Source organism: Neoarius graeffei, chromosome 15, assembly GCF_027579695.1.
Source record: "Neoarius graeffei isolate fNeoGra1 chromosome 15, fNeoGra1.pri, whole genome shotgun sequence".
In the NCBI taxonomy this organism is placed as follows: domain Eukaryota; kingdom Metazoa; phylum Chordata; class Actinopteri; order Siluriformes; family Ariidae; genus Neoarius; species Neoarius graeffei.
The window spans coordinates 38,096,998-38,117,130 of record NC_083583.1 but is presented as its reverse complement, the minus strand read 5'-3'; the positions used below and the strand labels follow the sequence as shown (position 1 = coordinate 38,117,130).

Below are 20,133 nucleotides of genomic sequence, written 5' to 3'. Positions count from 1 at the left end.
TGTGAACATTTGCTTTCAGTATCTGGTGTGACCCCCTTGTGCAGCAATAACTGCAACTAAACGTTTCCGGTAAATGTCGATCAGTCCTCCACACCGGCTTGGAGGAATTTGAGCCCATTCCTCTGTACAGAACAACTTCAGCTCTGGGATATTGGTGGGTTTCCTCACATGAACTGCTCGCTTCAGGTCCTTCCACAATATTTTGATTGGATTAAGGTCAGGACTTTGACTTGGCCATTCCAAAACATTAACTTTATTCTTCTTTAACCATTCTTTGGTAGAATGACTTGTGTACTTAGGGTCGTTGTCTTGCTGCGTGACCTACCTTCTCTTGAGATTCAGTTCATGGACAGATGTCCTGACATTTTCCTTTAGAATTCGCTGGGATAATTCAGAATTCATTGTTCCATCAATGATGGCAAGCCGTCCTGGCCCAGATGCAGCAAAACAGGCCCAAACCATGATACTACCACCACCATGTTTCACAGATGGGATAAGGTTCTTATGCTGGAATGCAGTGTTTTATTTTCTCCAAACATAACGCTTCTCATTTAAATCAAAAAGTTCTATTTTGGTCTCATCCATCCACAAAACATTTTTCCAATAGCCTTCTGGCTTGTCCACGTGATCTTTAGCAAACTGCAGACGAGCAGCAATGTTCTTTTTGGAGAGCAGTGGCTTTCTCCTTGCAACCCTGCCATGCACACCATTGTTGTTCAGTGTTCTCCTGATGGTGGACTCATGAACATTAACATTAACCAATGTGAGAGAGGCCTTCAGTTGCTTAGAAGTTACCCTGGGGTCCTTTGTGACCTCACCGACTATTACACGCCTTGCTCTTGGAGTGATCTTTGTTGGTTGACCAATCCTGGGGAGGGTAACAATGGTCTTGAATTTCCTCCATTTGTACACAATCTGTCTGACTGTGGATTGGTGGAGCCCAAACTCTTTACAGATGGTTTTGTAACCTTTTCCAGCCTGATGAGCATCAACTACGCTTTTTCTGAGGTCCTCAGAAATCTCCTTTGTTCATGTCATGATACACTTCCACAAACATGTTGTGAAGGTCAGACTTTAATAGATCCCTGTTCTTTAAATAAAACAGGGTGCCCACTCACACCTGATTGTCATCCCATTGATTGAAAACACCTGACTCTAATTTCACCTTCAAATTAACTGCTAATCCTAGAGGTTCACATACTTTTGCCACTCACAGATATGTAATATTGGATCATTTTCCTCAATAAATAAATGACCAAGTATAATATTTTTTGTCTCATTTGTTTAACTGGGTTGTCTTTATCTACTTTTAGGACTTGTGTGAAAATCTGATGATGTTTTAGGTCATATTTATGCAGAAATATAGAAAATTCTAAAGGGTTCACAAACTTTCAAGCACCACTGTAAAGTCTGTGCTGTTTTGAAGGTAGTATGAAGACAGCAAGTGTCTAAGATTTCAAATTTTGGCCAATTTGAAGGCAGCATTGCATCTGTCCTTAAGGCAATCCTTCAGTTCACATAAGTTTTCCATGAAAGGTTTGGGGGAAAAAATGCTGGCAAGAACCGTCACTCCTACTGAGGAGCAATTCCTCAGCAATGTACTCATTTTACTAAACTGCCTAAAGAGGCATTTTTTCTCACTGAATGATTGACCTGTATTGTGAATAAATGTCAGCACAGTAGAAGATAGCAGACATTTACAAGACGTTTAAGTAATTATTACAAAATGAAAGTTCCACTGAGATGAAAAGATGTATAAATAAACTCAACCATTTTTAATGAACTGCACAATATGAATAATTCATCATCAGATTTTTGGTATTTATGATCCGATCTACTAATTAAGAGATAAATTCAAATAAGCCTAGTCTTTTCAAAAATAGCAACAAAACAACGTGTATTAATCAGTCGTAATTAAATAAAGCAAATTCTGTGTTTGGCACCACTGTTTCACCTATTTTTATTTTTTTTTGCCCTTGAAGGTTTGTACCTCCTTACACCGATTTAACACATTTCTCTTCAATCTTCCGAATCTGCTGAAAATGCTGGAGGTGTGTTATATAGGACTTGGAATGAAAACTTCCAGGACGGCGTATTCCTGGTGCATCCACAAATAGGATGGTAATGTGTGTCTCAAACATTCTCACACACACACACACACACACACACACACACACACACACACACACACACATTTGTCTTACCATCCTTCCAAGGACCTTCCACTGACAATTATTAATGCTGTTAATTAATATTATGCCTGCACCTAAACCATAAACCTAACCCTAACCTTAACTTTAGTAATGAAAAGGAAACTTTTTGCCTTTTTTTTGTTAAAAATAAACAACGACAATGAAAATATGTCCAAATGACCCCACAAGGTCAATTTTGTCAATTTTATTATTCTTGCGGGGACATTTTGTCCTCAGTAGTATATAAACACACACACACACACACACACACACACACACACACACACACACACACACACACCTGCAGTAAATGAAGCAATCTCCCACCAGCAGCCGTCTCTCCGTCATCCTCACAATCCTGGAGGAAAGTGTTTTTGTCTTCACAGTATATCCTATTGGAGCATAGAGTTGGCAGTGGAGAAAAAAAGCAATCAAGAAGCTGTCAGGACAATTCTGCTTTTGCTACTGTTGTTGTCATAATGATTTAATGGATCAGCTACTACTGATCAGTGTTGTTCACTGCAATATTAAACTGTACTGGAGTTTAAGATCAAGCAATGGTCCTCTTTTATAGCCCCTTAAATTTCAGCTGTCCAACTGGGAGATTGATAAAAGTGGTGACTTATTGAGGGTCTAGAATTATCTATGATTCTAGTTTCATAGAAGTTTTATATATATTTTATACAATATTTACTGCATTATGTAAGGAAAAAATACTTGGGGTTGTGCTATTATAGATAAATCATTAACAATGGGGTGAAGTGGAGTTACCGCTACCACCTTGAAGTTGATTACTTTCCAATAACAGCACATCCCGGAATGTTGAATTGCTCTTACACCACCACACTTTGCCAACGGGTACAACTTTTATTAATTAAAGGATGATGTATCATGCTTTTTATATAAATCCTGTTTATAGTTACATTTAACATTGTGAAACGTTTGCTATAGTTCACTCAAATACAGATTAGTGACAAATTACTGATTAGAAAAAATGGTGGCTTTGTGATACTATGGAGGCATTGATTTTGTGACATGGTTTGGTTTCACTTAGAGTGAACCCTGGTGAAAAATAAATGTGCTAAGAGTACTAAAATTTAGCATACTTTTGTGTACTTGAAGCCACACTAATCATCAATATACTTCAAGTGTGTTTATGATTAGTTAACTTGAGGCACGCTATTTTGGAACAACTAATTTTGTACTAAATATATTTTAATTGTAATTAAATTGTAGAAAAGTGCAACTTGAAGTGTATTTATAGTGGGGCAAAAAAGTATTGAGTCAGTCACCAATTGTGCAAGTTCTCCCACTTAAAAAGATGAGAGAGGCCTGTAATTTTCATCATAGGTACACTTCAACTATGAGAGACAAAATGAGAAAAAAAATCCAGAAAATCACATTGTCTGATTTTTAAAGAATTTATTTGCAAATTATGGTGGAAAATAAGTATTTGGTCAATAACAAAAGTTCATCTCAATACTTTGTTATATACCCTTTGTTGGCAATGACAGAGGTCGAATGTTTTCTGTAAGTCTTCACAAGTTTTTCACACACTGTTGCTGGTATTTTGGCCCATTCCTCCATGCAGATCTCCTCTAGAGCAGTGATGTTTTGGGGCTGTCGCTGGGCAACATGGACTTTCAACTCCCTCCAAAGATTTTCTATGGGGTTGAGATCTGGAGACTTGCTAGGCCACTCCAGGACCTTGAAATGCTTCTTACGAAGCCACTCCTTCGTTGCCCGGGCAGTGTGTTTGGGATCATTGCCATGCTGAAAGACCCAGCCATGTTTCATCTTCAATGCCCTTGCTGATGGAAGGAGGTTTTCACTCAAAATCTCACGATACATGGCCCCATTCATTCTTTCCTTTACACGGATCAGTCGTCCTGGTCCCTTTGCAGAAAAACAGCCCCAAAGCATGATGTTTCCACCCCCATGCTTCACAGTAGGTATGGTGTTCTTTGGATGCAACTCAGCATTCTTTCTCCTCCAAACACGACAAGTTGAGTTTTTACCAAAAAGTTTTATTTTGGTTTCATCTGACCATATGACATTCTCCCAATCCTCTTCTGGATCATCCAAATGCTCTCTAGCAAACTTCAGATGGGCCTGGACATGTACTGGCTTAAGCAGGGGGACACGTCTGGCACTGCAGGATTTGAGTCCCTGGCGGCATAGTGTGTTACTGATGGTAGCCTTTGTTACTTTGGTCCCAGCTCTCTGCAGGTCATTCACTAGGTCCCCCCATGTGGTTCTGGGATTTTTGCTCACCGTTCTTGTGATCATTTTGACCCCACAGGTAAGATCTTGCATGGAGCCCCAGATCAAGGGAGATTATCAGTGGTCTTGTATGTCTTCCATTTTCTAATAATTGCTCCCACAGTTGATTTCTTCACACCAAGCTGCTTACCTATTGCAGATTCAGTCTTCCCAGCCTGGTGCAGGTCTACAATTTTGTTTCTGGTGTCCTTTGACAGCTCTTTGGTCTTGGCCATAGTGGAGTTTGGAGTGTGACTGACTGAGGTTGTGGACAGGTGTCTTTTATACTGATAATGAGTTCAAACAGGTGCCATTAATACAGGTAACGAGTGGAGGACAGAGGAGCCTCTTAAAGAAGTTGTTACAGGTCTGTGAGAGCCAGAAATCTTGCTTGTTTGTAGGTGACCAAATACTTATTTTACCAAGGAATTTACCAATTAATTCATTAAAAATCCTACAGTGTGATTTCCTGGATTCTTTCCCCCCATTCTGTCTCTCATAGTTGAAGTGTACCTATGACGAAAATTACAGGCCTCTCTCATCTTTTTAAGTGGGAGAACTTGCACAATTGGTGGCTGACTAAATACTTTTTTGCCCCACTGTAGTGTACTTTTATGTGCTAAATTACACATAACTTTCACTTAAAGTATATTTTAGTATAATATATTTCTATAAAGTGTAATATAGTATAATTATTTTAAAGTGTGTTAAAAGTGTTAGTGTGAAAGCGTGATGTTAGTATACTTTTTATATATTTACAAAAAGTACAATTTGTGTAAGTACATTTTCAGTATACTACTGAAAATATGAATATACTTTAAATACAATAAAGTACATTTATTTTTCACCAGGGAAGACTCACTGCAAATCTAACTAATAACCTTTATCCTAATTTGAACCATTTCGATGTTGATTGGCATGGTCTCTTCTAGGATGATTCCGCCCACATCCACAGGGCACAAGAACTCACTGAAAAGTTTGATGTGTAAGAAAATGATGTGCCGTCATTGCCTTCAAACTCATCAGATCTCAACCTGATTGAACACCTCTAAGAGATTTTGCAGCAGCGTATTAGACAACATTCCCAACACCATCACCAAAATACCAACTGAGAGAACATTTTTGGAAAAACAGTGTTCATGCTCAAGTACAGTTCCAGAGACTTGTAGAATTGATGCTGAAGCTGTTCTGGAGGTTCACAGTGCTCCAATAAAACCTTACTAAGATGCTATGATGCTTTTTCCTTTAAAGCCATGCATCATGCATCTGTCTACAAGTATAAAAATAGACCTGAAACATTACAGTTTCTGGTAAACTCATTATACTGCTTTAAGAATGTGAAGTTTTCACCTTGCGTGGGTTATGCATTACAAGCACATGTTTGTAGAGTTTTGTCTCTGGCACTATAAAGGTAATTACTGTCTGGATGTGTTTAAATACAAAGTTTTAAATTAAAATTTAATTAATATAATTTTAAATCCCAAGTTGATATCTCTGGTCTATAATAGTGCATTATTAGGAATGGTGTAATTGTCCAGTTAAACAAACTATAATGTGAATTTTTCTTTACAGTGATCATTATAAAAACAATTCTCAGAATGAGAATAGCTTAGAATGACAACAATATAAATAATTATTTCATGGTGACTGTATAATATGTTTCTAGTTCTACAGAACTGTACTTATTTCTGTATTACAAGGCATTACCCACCCCTCCTTTTTTTTAAACTCAGAATGTAAAATGACACTGTAACCGAGATACTATAATCTACACTGCCCTGCCAAAAAAAAAAAAAAAAGGTCGTACATTCTAATGTTTGGTTGGACTGCCCTTAGCTTGATTACAGCATGTATTCACCATGGCATTGTTTGATAAACTTCTGCAAATGTCACAGCATTTATTTCAGCCCAGAGTTGTATTAATTTTTCACCAAGCTCTTGTGTTGAGGATGGGAGAGTCAAACCACTGCATAAAGTTTTCTCCAGCACATCCAAAAGATTCTCAACTTGTTAAGATCAGGACTCTGTGGCGGCCAATTCATGTATGAGAATGATTCTTCATGCTTCCTGAACCACTCTTTCACAATTTGAGCCCTAATTTTATGCCGGTGCAATCAGGGAAGAAAAAAAAATCCACTGATGTGATAACCTGGTCATTCAGTACATTCAGGTCATCAGCTGACTTCATTTTATTGCCACATAATGTTGCTGAGCCTCGACCTTAGCAACTGAAGTAACCCCAGATCATAACACTGCCTCCAGAGGCTTGTACAGTGGCCACTATGCATAATGGGTGCATTGCTTCAGGCTCTTCCTTTCTTACCCTGACACACACATCACTCAGGAACAGAGTAAATCTGGACTCATCAGACCACATGATCTTTTTTCATTGCTCCAGAGTCCAACCTTTATGCTCCTTAGCAAACTGAAGCCTTTCATCCTGATTAGCCTCACTTAACACATGGTTCTCTTATGGCCACACAGCCGTTTAGTACCAGTCCTGTGAGTTCTCAGCACATTGCGAGTGTGGAAATGCTCTTAATCTCACTATTAAGCAGAGTCGTGAGTTCTACTATGGACCCTTTTCACGTGACGTCACGACAAACGCGGCCGCCATTTTGGACATGTACTACCAGTAGTTTACCACAGCCAACATTGAGGAACGGCAGCAAAGAAAGTTTTTACTTTCAGCAAGACTTCCATCATGCCACTATATTGTTGTGCACCTGGATGTAGTAACCATCAACAAACAAGGCAAGGTTTATCATTTTATCAGATCCCGACGGAGAAGATGGATAGCGGCCATTAACAGATTGGCAGACCTCGGCATACCAACGCTTGTGTAGTGACCACTTTGTTGGAGGTAAGACGAATAAAATTAGCCAGAAAAGGCATTACATTGCTGTTAACATTCTGTCGCGGCGAGTGTGTAACCAAATAGGTTAAAATAACCCATTGTAACCTCTTTGTTCTTCTGTAGTAGCTATTGTTGACTAGCTAATGTCAACAACATCATAGCTGATATGTTACTGTAGCAATGTTTACGCTCAGTCATTTGGATGACTGTTAAAACCTTTCAGTCTCAAGTTTTTCCTTTACTGTATTTACTAGTTTACTGTAATTATGATCCGGCAGCTATTTACACCGGATCCAGTGTAAATAGCTGCCGGAGCCAACGTCCGAGGTTCCGGAGCGCGCTCCGGCTTGCTCCCCCTCAAATTAAGCAGCGCGCTCCGGCTTGCTCCCGGAGTGCTCCGGCCGAGGTTCCGGAGCGCGCTCCGGCTTGCTCCCCCTCAAATTAAGCAGCGTGCTCCGGCTTGCTCCCCCTCAAATTAAGCAGCGCGCTCCGGCTTGCTCCCGGGAGCAAGCCGGAGCGCGCTGCTTAATTTGAGGGGGAGCAAGCCGGAGCGCGCTCCGGAACCTCGGCCGGAGCACTCCTGGAGCAAGCCGGAGCGCGCTCCGGAACCTCGGACGGAGCACTCCTGGAGCAAGCCGGAGCACGCTCCGGAACCTTGGACGTTGGCGTGTATGTGTATGGCGATGGGTTTTTAACGACATAGGTATACAGATCATGTGGGCTGAAGTCAGGTAAAGACGAGGGCTTCGTGTACTTCCGTACGTCAGTGAACAATCCTGGTGGAAGCAGGTAAACGTCGTTCTCTAAGCCTGCTAACCTCAATTTTTGCAAATACCTCTCCCTCTGCTCGCCCTGTAAATGCCCTACGTCGCTGGATAGTGAAAGTGTTTTCTGCATCTCGCTCCTTTTTCTTTTATGTTTTTCGTTTGTCGCCTTCCTCGCATTCAAACTGATTCGAGCCGAAGTCCACTACATGTCCAAAATGGCGGTCGCGTTTACGAAGGTCACGTGACTGAAAAGGGTCTATTGATTTTCTTACGTTTCGACTTCACCAAGCATTTAAGTGATCTCTGATCATGGTCAGTCAGGATGTTTTTCCAACCACATTAATTTTTTTCACAAAGTTGACAATTCACTATGATCCTTCCCGGTTTTAATAATGCGTTGGACAGTTTGTAACCCAGTTCCAGTCAGTTCAGCAATCTCCTTAGTTGTTTTCTTTGCTTGACACAGGCCAATAATTTGATCCTTCTGAAACACAGTAACATCTTTTCCATTAGCACAGGATATGTCTTCCGACATGCTTGTTTAAGAAATGAGAAGTTACTCACTGCATCAGTTAGGGTTAACAGAATTGTTGCCAGCTGAAACACAATCACTGCAATAATTATTTAATCAAAGGCTCGTAAGTATTTGCCTATTTAAATCCAAATTGTGACATTTTTTTTTGGCCGGGCAGTGTACATCTAACTAAATTAAAATAAAATAACTTAGAACATTATTAAATGTCAATAATCAGGCCAGCGTTTACTGTCCCTCACCATTTAGCAGGACTAATGAATTTTGCTAATTCACCCCATAAACACATTACTTATGGCTTTAGTATGGATTTTGTTTAGGCATATATGTTGATGAAACAAAAATAAATGCAGGTATTAATGACCTGGCCTGTTTAGACTATAATACAAGCACTGATTACTTTGTTAACATTGTTTATGGTTTATTAATCCTGAAATTTGTCAGTGCTAACTAATGCAGTAAATAATGCAAGCATCAAGGCTGTACAACTGTCCTTGGCTCTTCAATCACAAGTATTCAGGCAGTGGATTTTTCCCTTGAATATTCTGAGCTGTAGTGTCAGTGTTTTCCGAATGAAATGGGTTAAGGACAGCAGTGGGTCGAGGAATAGCGGTCACAGCTATTCAGCACAATATAATCTGAGCATTACAAACACTCACAATGTCAGTATCACCTGTAGGTGAATCTCCTCCAGATGACAAGCTTCCACTCATCTACAGTATATCATTAGGTGTATATTCACAGATAACCCCAGGAGATAGTGTCTCTCTCTCTCTCTCTCTCTCTCTCTTACACACACACACACACACTTTTTTGTGAGAATCTTCCATTGACACAATTATCACTAGGCATGTATCGGTAACGATATTAGCATCAGGTATCAGTCTGATACAGTGATAAATTACTCACCTTGTAAAAAAAAATTCCCCTACATTAGCTTCTTATATTACGGTATGTATGTTAGTACATAACATACATAAGCATACGCTGTTACACTAATCAATAGATGTCACAAAATCACTGATCTGGATATTTCACAATTAATCACCATCAAATTAAAGCAGAGTGCAAACTGCACTGTATGAAAATATACATAGGAGGAACTACAGCACCTTTCTACAATAAAAGTGACATGATAAAATTTACTTACACTCTTTAAACAGTATCTTTAATAGAAAGTGTGAAGACAGCTGAACAGACAAACTGAAACTGTGCAACTTGAAACAGTGCCAGCGGGTGCTGTTTGTAAAATCCAGTAGAGTTTCAGGGGCGTAGCTAGGATTTTTCAAAGGGGGGGTCACACACTGACTGGCAGCCTGAGTACATTATGTAACAAAAAATAACTACCATTGCTAGTTTTAGGTAGCTTAGAAACCGGCTCTTCCATTATTGCAGTTTTTTCCACGTTTTCTTGATGCTGTGTTCTAGAAACAGCACACTAAAACTTAGCTTCGAAGCCACAAAATGCAACTTTGATGGAAAAAAAATTGCTGTGTGGAGTTTGCATGTTCTCCCCGTGTCTGCGTGGGTTTCCTCCGGGTGCTCCGGTTTCCCCCACAAATTGACGTGGGGAGGTCTTGGGCTGAGGTGCCCTTGAGCAAGGTACCTGACCCCTGACTGCTCCCCGGGCGCTCTGGTGTGGCTGCCCACTGCTCTGGGTGTGTGTGCAAGTGTGTTCGCTGCTTCAGATGGGTTAAATGCAGAGGATGAATTTCACTGTGCTTGAAGTGTGCATGTGACAAATAAAGGTTTCTTCTTTCTTCTCTGAAATACTCGTAATTTGCAACTAAAAAGACTGCAGCTACACTGGCAGCTTGACCATGCTTTCTAGTGCGATCGTGTTGCGCTTGCGCAGAACTGTGTCAGTCTGGCGCGCCTCGGACTGGGCGCGTGCCTAATGAGCTCCGGCACACGTGCCGTTAGCAAAGAACACCTGCCTTTAATCAATGAACTATGTTTGGACTATTTAAGGACTGCGCCCATGCAAGGACGATGCGAAGTATTACGCCGCGTCTAGTGTGCCTTGTTTCCTCTCCCTGTTCTTGTTGACCTCCTGGTTTTTTGACTCCTGTTTCTCGTCCCTTGATCTTGTATAGTTTTGCCTCTGATATTCTGTCCGCGCCTCGATTGACCTCCTGCCTGTTTCCTCGATTACGACTTTGCCTGCTGTTTGCCTGTTGTGTGCGTTTCACGCACTTTATGCTCATATTGCACTGTGTATTATTTAACATATCTGCACTTACATCCGCCTCTCCTGCACACACTCTGACAGACTGGGTTTTCATGCCCAAACCACAGGAAGTCCGTACAAGGTTATAGAAACCCTAATGAGGCTGAGGTGACAATCTAGTTTAAAAAAAATGTTAGAAAAATTACAGTGCACGCTTTTGTAATATTCTTATGCGACTATTGAAAAAATGTATGGTCCGACAAGGGGGGGTCACGGGCACCCCAGGACCCCCCCAGCTACGCCCCTGAGTTTGAATTAAAAAGGAAAAAAAGACAGCAATGTGATAACACACACACACACTTTGCAGACCTACACAATCTTGCCTCCACGATTTATCCAGGCAAACACATACCTGTATGCGTATATGTTGTGGGTGGCACTTGCAATTTTCTTGTTTTCATACAGTTTGTCTAGCACCCTCTGGACCTGTAACAAAACCATCAGAAAAACATGTCCATACATCAGAGGTATTTCTCAGATGTGTCAACCATATTCATATAAACCACAAGAAGCTTTAAAGCTCATGTTTTGTATGGTTGTGAATTAAACACTTTGAAATTATCTGTAACAGCACCTTTTTCACAATGACACTGTCTGTCCACGCACACACACGTGTGTCTTACAATCCTAAAAATCTTGTGTCTTGTGCAGACCTTCCACTTGATGATTAATAATGCACCTAATTAATGCTGTTCCACATCTAAACTGAACCTTAAACTTAACCTCAATAACATTTAACATCAGTAAAAGAACAACATGCATCAACATGAAACATAACATTCAACAGTAGGAATAAGAGGATTAAAAAAAAAAAAATTCTCACCACCACTAAAAAAGTCCTTGTGTTTTTTCAAGTGCGCTCTGCAAACTGTTAATTAGGACGGGGACAGCTAAACCTGCACCTCGATATGCCACCCTGCTGAATGTAATTCAAACTCCATGCCAGATGAGGTGTATCTGGTGGAGTGGATCACATACAGCATCAATGCTGTTTTTTTTTAAAGATATTTTTTGGGGCTTTTTTCACCTTTATTGGATAGGACAGTGTAGAGACAGGAAATGAGCAGGAGAGAGAGATGGGGAGGGATCGGGAAATGACCTCGGGTCGAAATCAAACCCGGGTCCCCGGATTTATGGTATGGCGCCTTATCCACAACCCCCCCAATGGTGGGGGTTTTAAACACCTCAATGTCACTACAGGGTTAAAAATCAGTCCACCAACCCAAAACATTAATAAAATAAAACAAACTGTGAAATGATATTAATAAAGAGCCAGAAGTTTCATTTTATAAGACTTCACTGAACATACATACATAAATAAATAACAAAACAGTCCAGAGTATACGACTTGAAGTTATGAAGAGTAAAGCTAGCTATTTAGTAATTTAAAAAAAAAAAGTCCCAGACCAATCTTTTGCCACCCCCCTACACTTTATGTTTTTATGAGGTCATTACGTCAAAAAAAAACTAAACAATCACATCAAAATTAAATGTTTTTATTTTATTTTATACTGTATATAAAGTAAGTACAGAGTGTTAAATTATGGGCAATAATGAGTTGGTTTGCACATTGCCCTGCCCCAGTACACCCAACACAACAATATTACACAAGAACACTGCAAAAAAAGGAAATCTTAGCAAGTAAAAACATACTGAATATAGGCAAATTCAGCTAATATTTCTCTTCATTAGATTGTTTTTTTAAAGAAACAATTATTAATCCTATTTCTAGCTTTTTAAAAGATTATTTTACATTTCATGCATTTCTAAAAAGAGAATTTCAGGGGAAGCAAAGCTCTAGCATTTTAAACTGTGGTTAGCCTCATATATATATATATACACACACACACACACACACACACACACACACACAGTGGTGCTTGAAAGTTTGTAAACCCTTAAGAATTTTCTATATTTCTGCATAAATATGACCCAAAACATCAGATTTTCACACAAGTCCTAAAAGTAGATAAAGAGAACCCAGTTAAACAAATGAGACAAAAATGTTATACTTGGTCATTTATTTATTGAGGAAAATGATCCAATATTACACATCTGTGAGTGGCAAAAGTATGTGAACCTCTAGGATTAGTAGTTAATTTGAAGGTGAAATTAGAGTCAGGTGTTTTCAATCAATGGGATGACAATCAGGTGTGAGTGGGCACCCTGTTTTATTAAAAGAACAGGGATCTATCAAAGTCTGATCTTCACAACACATGTTTGTGGAAGTGTATCATGGCATGAACAAAGGAGATTCCTGAGGACCTCAGAAAAAGCGTTGTTGATGCTCATCAGGCTGGAACAGGTTACAAAACCATCTCTAAAGAGTTTGGACTCCACCAATCCACAGTTAAACAGACTGTGTACAAATGGAGGACATTCAAGACCATTGTTACCCTCCCCAGGATTGGTCGACCAACAAAGATCACTCCAAGAGCAAGGCGTGTAATAGTCGGCGAGGTCACAAAGGACCCCAGGGTGACTTCTAAGCAACTGAAGGCCTCTCTCACATTGGCTAATGTTAAATGTTCATGAGTCTTGAGGGCGTCGTGGCTCAGGTGGATAAGGCGCCATACCATAAATCCGGGGACCCGGGTTCGATTCCGGCCCGAGGTCATTTCCCGATCCCTCCCCATCTCTCTCCCGCTCATTTCCTGTCTCTACACTGTCCTATCCAATAAAGGTGCAAAAAGCCCCCCAAAAAATGTTCATGAGTCCACCATCAGGAGAACACTGAACAACAATGGTGTGCATGGCAGGGTTACAACAAGAAAGCCACTGCTCTCCAAGAACATTGCTGCTCATCTGCAGTTTGCTAAAGATCACGTGGACAAGCCAGAAGGCTATTGGAAAAATGTTTTGTGGACGAATGAGACCAAAATAGAACTCTTTGGTTTAAATGAGAAGCATTATGTTTGGAGAAAGGAAAACACTGCATTTCAGCACAAGAACCTTATCCCATCTGTGAAACATGGTGGTGGTAGTATCATGGCTTGGGCCTGTTTTGCTGCATCTAGACCAGGACGAGTTGCCATCATTGATGGAACAATGAATTCTGAATTATACCAGTTAATTCTAAAGGAAAATGTCAGGACATCTGTCCATGAACTGAATGTCAAGAGAAGGTGGGTCATGCACCAAGACAACGACCCTAAGCACACAAGTCATTCTACCAAAGAATGGTTAAAGAAGAATAAAGTTAATGTTTTGGAATGGCCAAGTCAAAGTCCTGACCTTAATCCAATCGAAATGTTGTGGAAGGACCTGAAGCGAGTAGTTCATGTGAGGAAATCCACCAACATCCCAGAGTTGAAGCTGTTCTGTACGGAGGAATGGGCTAAAATTCTTCCAAGCCGGTGTGCAGGACTGATCAACAGTTACCGGAAACGTTTAGTTGCAGTTATTGCTGCACAAGGGGGTCACACCAGATACTGAAAGCAAAGGTTCACATACTTTTGCCACTCACGGATATGTAATATTGGATCATTTTCCTCAATAAATAAATGACCAAGTATAATATTTTTGTCTCATTTGTTTAACTGGGTTCTCTTTATCTACTTTTAGGACTTGTGTGAAAATCTGATGATGTTTTAGGTCATATTTATGCAGAAATATAGAAAATCCTAAAGGGTTCACAAACTTTCAAGCACCACTGTGTATATATATATATATATATATATATATATATATATATATATATATATATATATATATATATATTTATTGTGTGTGTGTGTGTGTGTGTGTGTGTGTGTGTGTGTGTGTGTGTGTGTGTGCTAGCCACAGTAACATCAAACATGCTTTTTCCCCCCCAAAAGGTACCACACACAAATAATATAAGTTTGACTTTTATTGTTTCAAGGGAATAAAGTTACACATGTTGGGATGCATGTACAGTAGATAACCATACTCAAACAGAGATTAGCTGTTGGGAACAATTGTGATCAGACTTTTGTCATTGGGAATAATGGTGATCTGGTCACTGGCAACAGTGCAATGTTGGGAATGATGGGAACAATGGTACGACTAAAGGCAACTAAATCTTACCAAATCTAGCAACAAAATCACTAAGTTGGAGAGACTGTGTGCAAAGCTTACTGTGTTACCGTTTCCAATTTCAAAGAAAAGTTCTTTTGGGAACCATGAACACAATATAAAATCATTAAATCCTATGAGGTGAAAAGTTCAAGTGAAAAGACTGAAAGGTCACAGAGTAATGGAGATGCTGCGATGTGAGAGTCCAGACAGTGTGACATGTGGTCAGTGACTTTTCCTGAGAGACTATGTGACAGGGCATGACCAGATGACATGGACGGAGGCTTCTAGTGTATTCTTTGTGCAGTGCATACAGATGATTGTGTCTGATAAGTCTGTTTTGTGCATTTTTGGCTTTGCTAAGAGCTGTGATTTGCCTTATACTGAATTAGATGTAAACTGGCATTTTTTGTCATTGAAAATGGACCGTATAATGTCAGTATGTCTCTGATGACTGATTTTAACTGTAGATATTCAAATTGTGACATTTCCCCCCTATTTTTTTCCCAAATGCCTTGCTTCTCTGCGAATTCTTGAAATGGTATGAACTTATCTTTTACAGTGGTGCTTGAAAGTTTGTGAATCCTTTAGAATTGTCTATATTTCTGCATAAATATGACCTAAAACATCATCAGATATTCACACAAGTCCTAAAAGTAGATAACAACAACCCAGTTAAACAAATGAGACAAAAATATTATACTTGGTCATTTATTTATTGAGGAAAATGATCCAATATTACATATCTGTGAGTGGCAAAAGTATGTGAACCTCTAGGATTAGCAGTTAATTTGAAGGTGAAATTAGAGTCAGGTGTTTTCAATCAATGGGATGACAATCAGGTGTGAGTGGGCACCCTGTTTCATTGAAAGAACAGGGATCTATCAAAGTCTGATCTTCACAACACATGTTTGTGGAAGTGTATCATGGCATGAACAAAGGAGATTTCTGAGGACCTCAGAAAAAGCGTTGTTGATGCTCATCAGGCTGGAAAAGGTTACAAAACCATCGCTAAAGAGTTTGGACTCCACCAGTCCACAGTCAGACAGATTGTGTACAAATGGAGGAATTTCAAGACCATTGTCACCTTCCCCAGGAGTGGTCGACCAGCAAAGATCACTCCAAGAGCAAGGTGTGCAATAGTCGGCGAGGTGACAAAGGACCCCAGGGTAACTTCTAAGCAACTGAAGGCCTCTCTCACATTGGCTAATGTTAATGTTCATGAGTCCACCATCAGGAGAACACTGAACAACAATGGTGTGCAGGGCAGGGTTGCAAGGAGAAAGCCACTGCTCTCCAAAAAGAACATTGCTGCTTGTCTGCAGTTTGCTAAAGGTCACATGGACAAGCCAGAAGGCTACTGGAAAAATGTTTTGTGGACAGATGAGACCAAAATAGAATTTTTTGGTTTAAATGAGAAGCATTATGTTTAGAGAAAGTAAAACGCTGCATTCCAGCATAAGAACCTTATCCCATCCGTGAAACATGGTGGTGGTAGTATCATGGTTTGGGCCTGTTTTGCTGCATCTGGGCCAGGACGGCTTGCCATCATTGATGGAACAATGAATTCTGAATTATACCAGCGAATTCTAAAGGAAAATGTCAGGACATCTGTCCATGAACTGAATGTCAAGAGAAGGTGGGTCATGCAGCAAGACAATGACCCTAAGCACACAAGTTGTTCTACCAAAGAATGGTTAAAGAAGAATAAAGTTCATGTTTTGGAATGGCCAAATCAATGTCCTCACCTTAATCCAATCGAAATGTTGTGAAAAGACCTGAAGCGAGCAGTTCATGTGAGGAAACCAATCAACATCCCAGAGTTGAAGCTGTTCTCTACGGAGGAATGGGCTAAAATTCCTCCAAGCCGGTGTGCAGGACTGATCAACAGTTACCACAAACGTTTAGTTGCAGTTATTGCTGCACAAGAGGGTCACACCAGATACTGAAAGCAAAGGTTCACATACTTTTGCCACTTACAAATATATAATATTGGATCATTTTCCTCAATAAATAAATGATCAAGTACAATTTTTTGTCTCATTTGTTTAACTGGGGTCTCTTTATCTACTTTTAAGACTTGTGTGAAAATCTGATGATGTTTTAGGTCATATTTATGCAGAAATATAGAAAATCCTAAAGGGTTCACAAACTTTCAAGCACCACTGTAGGTCTGTGTAAAACAAATTCAGAGATTTGCTTCTAAACACAATATAAAATGTTACAAAGGGTGGCTAAAAACACGTGAAAATATTGTGAACTATGTAGTATTGTTCATTAAACAGTTTTTAATCATTTTTATGTTCAGAATTTTTGGGGAGGGTTAGAAATCATGACTCAATGATGCACTGGAGGCATACTAAGCATAACTTCTCCCCTAACACTATAACGTTATAAACATTAGAGCTGCATTACCATCAGTGGTTATCCATCACGACTGCAATTTATTACATGTAGTCTACTACAGCCAACAGTTTGTTAGCTAGCAAATGCATCTCCCTGTGTCTCACAAGCACTATCAACCAAGTGTGCCAGCGCTCCCTGGTTCGAGTCCTGACTCAGCCAATTAGAACGTACTCACACTAGGAATGATTGCATTGTATCGCTCCTGAGAGCAACTGTCCCCACTCCCCTGTGCTCACATTATACTTATGTTCCGGTCTCGAATGTGCTTACGTCATCATGATGCAGCTTTACTTGCTGACTACAAGTGGTTAGCTCTTCCAAGCGGTCCAAGTGAATCACACCCAAGAGCGGTACTCAGCAATCATACTCGTCAAAAGAACCAGACTTTGGGGGTCAAACACACTCAAATGTGGTACGAATCGCACAGTATGCGTCCTTAGTTGCACTCTTGCTGTTTGGAGGTTGGAATGTACTATTTCACCGATCCCGCTCTCATATTTTGGCTCCCTACAGCTTTTAAGTGCTTGGTACACCCATCCCTGTAACACCTTTATGCTATTCAAAAAACTAAAATTATATAAATGGATGAATAAATAAGTCATAAAAATGAACTTTTACGGACTGCAGAGAAGGATTGCTAGCTTGATCTGTGACTACACAGGCAAATAAAACTAGTAACTCTGGTCACTCTGGTAATGTGACAAAATATGTTCCATGTTATTTATTGATAGCCTAACATTATTTTGGCTAGGTTATGCTAGTCAGTAATAAACATTGTTAACTTTCATACTTGGGAGAAAAGTGGGAGAGAAAATAACCATTCTGTTGCAGACTGAGAGGGAAGAGGCTGATTCTCGGGTAGGTCAGTGTCCTCTGGCTCGGCATCAGATTCTGACTCTGGTGGGTCAAACATACAGCTGTATAACTCCAATAAAACTGCTAGCATTCATTATTCAGGTTGTAGTGACATTTGACAGTTAAGAGAAGCTGCACCAATACATTGTATATCAAACAGAAATGGGAAAAGGAATGTGGTCTCTCACTGTCTTCAGAAGAGTGGAAAAGATTATGTATATTACAGTGGGAGACAACATGCTCAAATACATGGCGAGACTATAGCTGGAAAAATCTGTCAAGATTTTTTATTACACCTTTACAACAACGAACACTAAAACCGAACACAGGTTGTTGGAGAGCTTGCGGAAACAGTGAAGCCAATCACTTTCATGTCTTTTGTGAATGCCCAGTTTTAACTGTATACTGGAGAGAAATACACTCTCATCTGGAAGCTATCTTTGGGGTAAACATTCCCCATAGGTTTGACACTTTATATTTAGGAAATATTGCTTTTGACAGATGGGTCTATGGAGATAAAAAATTGCTGCTTGTACTTTTGGCTGCAAGCAAAAAGACTATTTCAAGAAAGTGGTTAAAACCAGATCCTCCTACTATAGAAGAATAGTTAGATGTGACTCAAGATATATATATGTCATGGAAAAATTGTCCTACTCTCTCAGAATACAGACTGAGAAATTTTTTAGGATATGGTCTAAATGGACTGGTTATGTTAAAGAGATAAGAACAGTTTTTTGCTGATTAATATTGTTACTGTGTAATTTTGTATGTTTAATTTCATTTTTGTGAAGTGTGGAACCCCTTATGTTCAAATTGTTCCTGTTACAAGAATACTGAAATGTATAAAATCCATGGCCATAATAGAAAATTGTCGTTGATATTACGACCCTTAAGGTCTTCTTCATCAAAATACATAAGTTTTATTTCCTTTTTTCCTGTATTGGTAATGTATAACTCATGTAAAAGAAGAAGAAGAAGAAGAAGTGATGTAAGAAAAATGTCTGAAATCTTGTGGCCACAATAAAAAAAGAAATGTCAAAAAAAAAAGAGAGGCTGCACCTTTCCCGTGATTGGGTGTGGTTTCAGCACCTTCAGTGGACACGCCCATGATTCTGAAACCTAATTTTATATACTTGGTGATTTATTTAATCATTCAAATTTGGCTGGGTGGTTAATAACACATTTTTCTGTGACGTAACAAACTCAGAACACATACAGTATTACTGTTTTTACACAGACTTTAAATATGTATCGGTGGGTGTTTCCTATTAATACTCAGTAAGTACATGGATTAATGTGAAATACTTTTCTTTAAAAGGGGTGTTTTTCATTATGAAAAGAAAAGTTTACTGAGCATTTATCAATTCCTTTTAACAGCCATGTGATATTTGCCTTGATCACTTTGGGGAAACATTAATGCAAAGGTACTTAACATTGGAGGTTGAAATAGGAAAAGTTGGTCATTCCCTGCATCCTTCTATTGATTTCCATTAAGTGGTGAGATTGTGTTCCTTGTGGGCCAGTGCTTCATTTACCATGTTACGATCAGTTTGAGAAGTTTGTCTCAACTGAACTTGCATTTAATGCTATTCTTTAATGCCAAGTACTTCACATAGTGTCTCTAGTGCGCTGATTCTGGAATGATATCCTGCTGTACCCTATGAAGTGAACACATGTAGTGAATAGGATGCCAGTTGGCATTTTGTCTAACAGTATGTTCAAGGAACCTGGATTCAAAAATATATTCCTGTGTGAAAACAAGCTGAAGATGGCAGATTACTGTGGGTAAATATAAATTAAATCTGAAACATACTACATTATCATATATGCTTGCTTGTGATGTTTTTTCATGTAAGGATTTTCAACTTCCGTAATTTATGTGATAATAAGACACTGTAATGCTACCTGTCTCATTAACATTCAAATGCTTTCAAATAGTAGCAGTAACAAGCACGACCTGATTAATTCTTTTTACTTCTCTACTCTTACTCTCAAAT

The 20,133-nt window shown here is 39.4% G+C and overlaps 1 protein-coding gene across 2 annotated transcripts in view; it reads right to left on the bottom strand.

Moving 5' to 3' along the window:
* The window catches only part of impact (impact RWD domain protein), a 141,579-nt gene that overhangs the window by 35,703 nt on the left and 85,743 nt on the right, over positions 1-20,133 (bottom strand). For both annotated transcript variants that reach the window (XM_060941273.1, XM_060941272.1), the window contains exons 8-9: positions 11,193-11,266; positions 2,494-2,584 (exon numbers count right to left, since the gene is read on the bottom strand). In XM_060941273.1, coding sequence (XP_060797256.1) covers positions 2,494-2,584; positions 11,193-11,266 — 165 coding nt within the window. The remainder of the gene's footprint in view (positions 1-2,493; positions 2,585-11,192; positions 11,267-20,133) is intronic.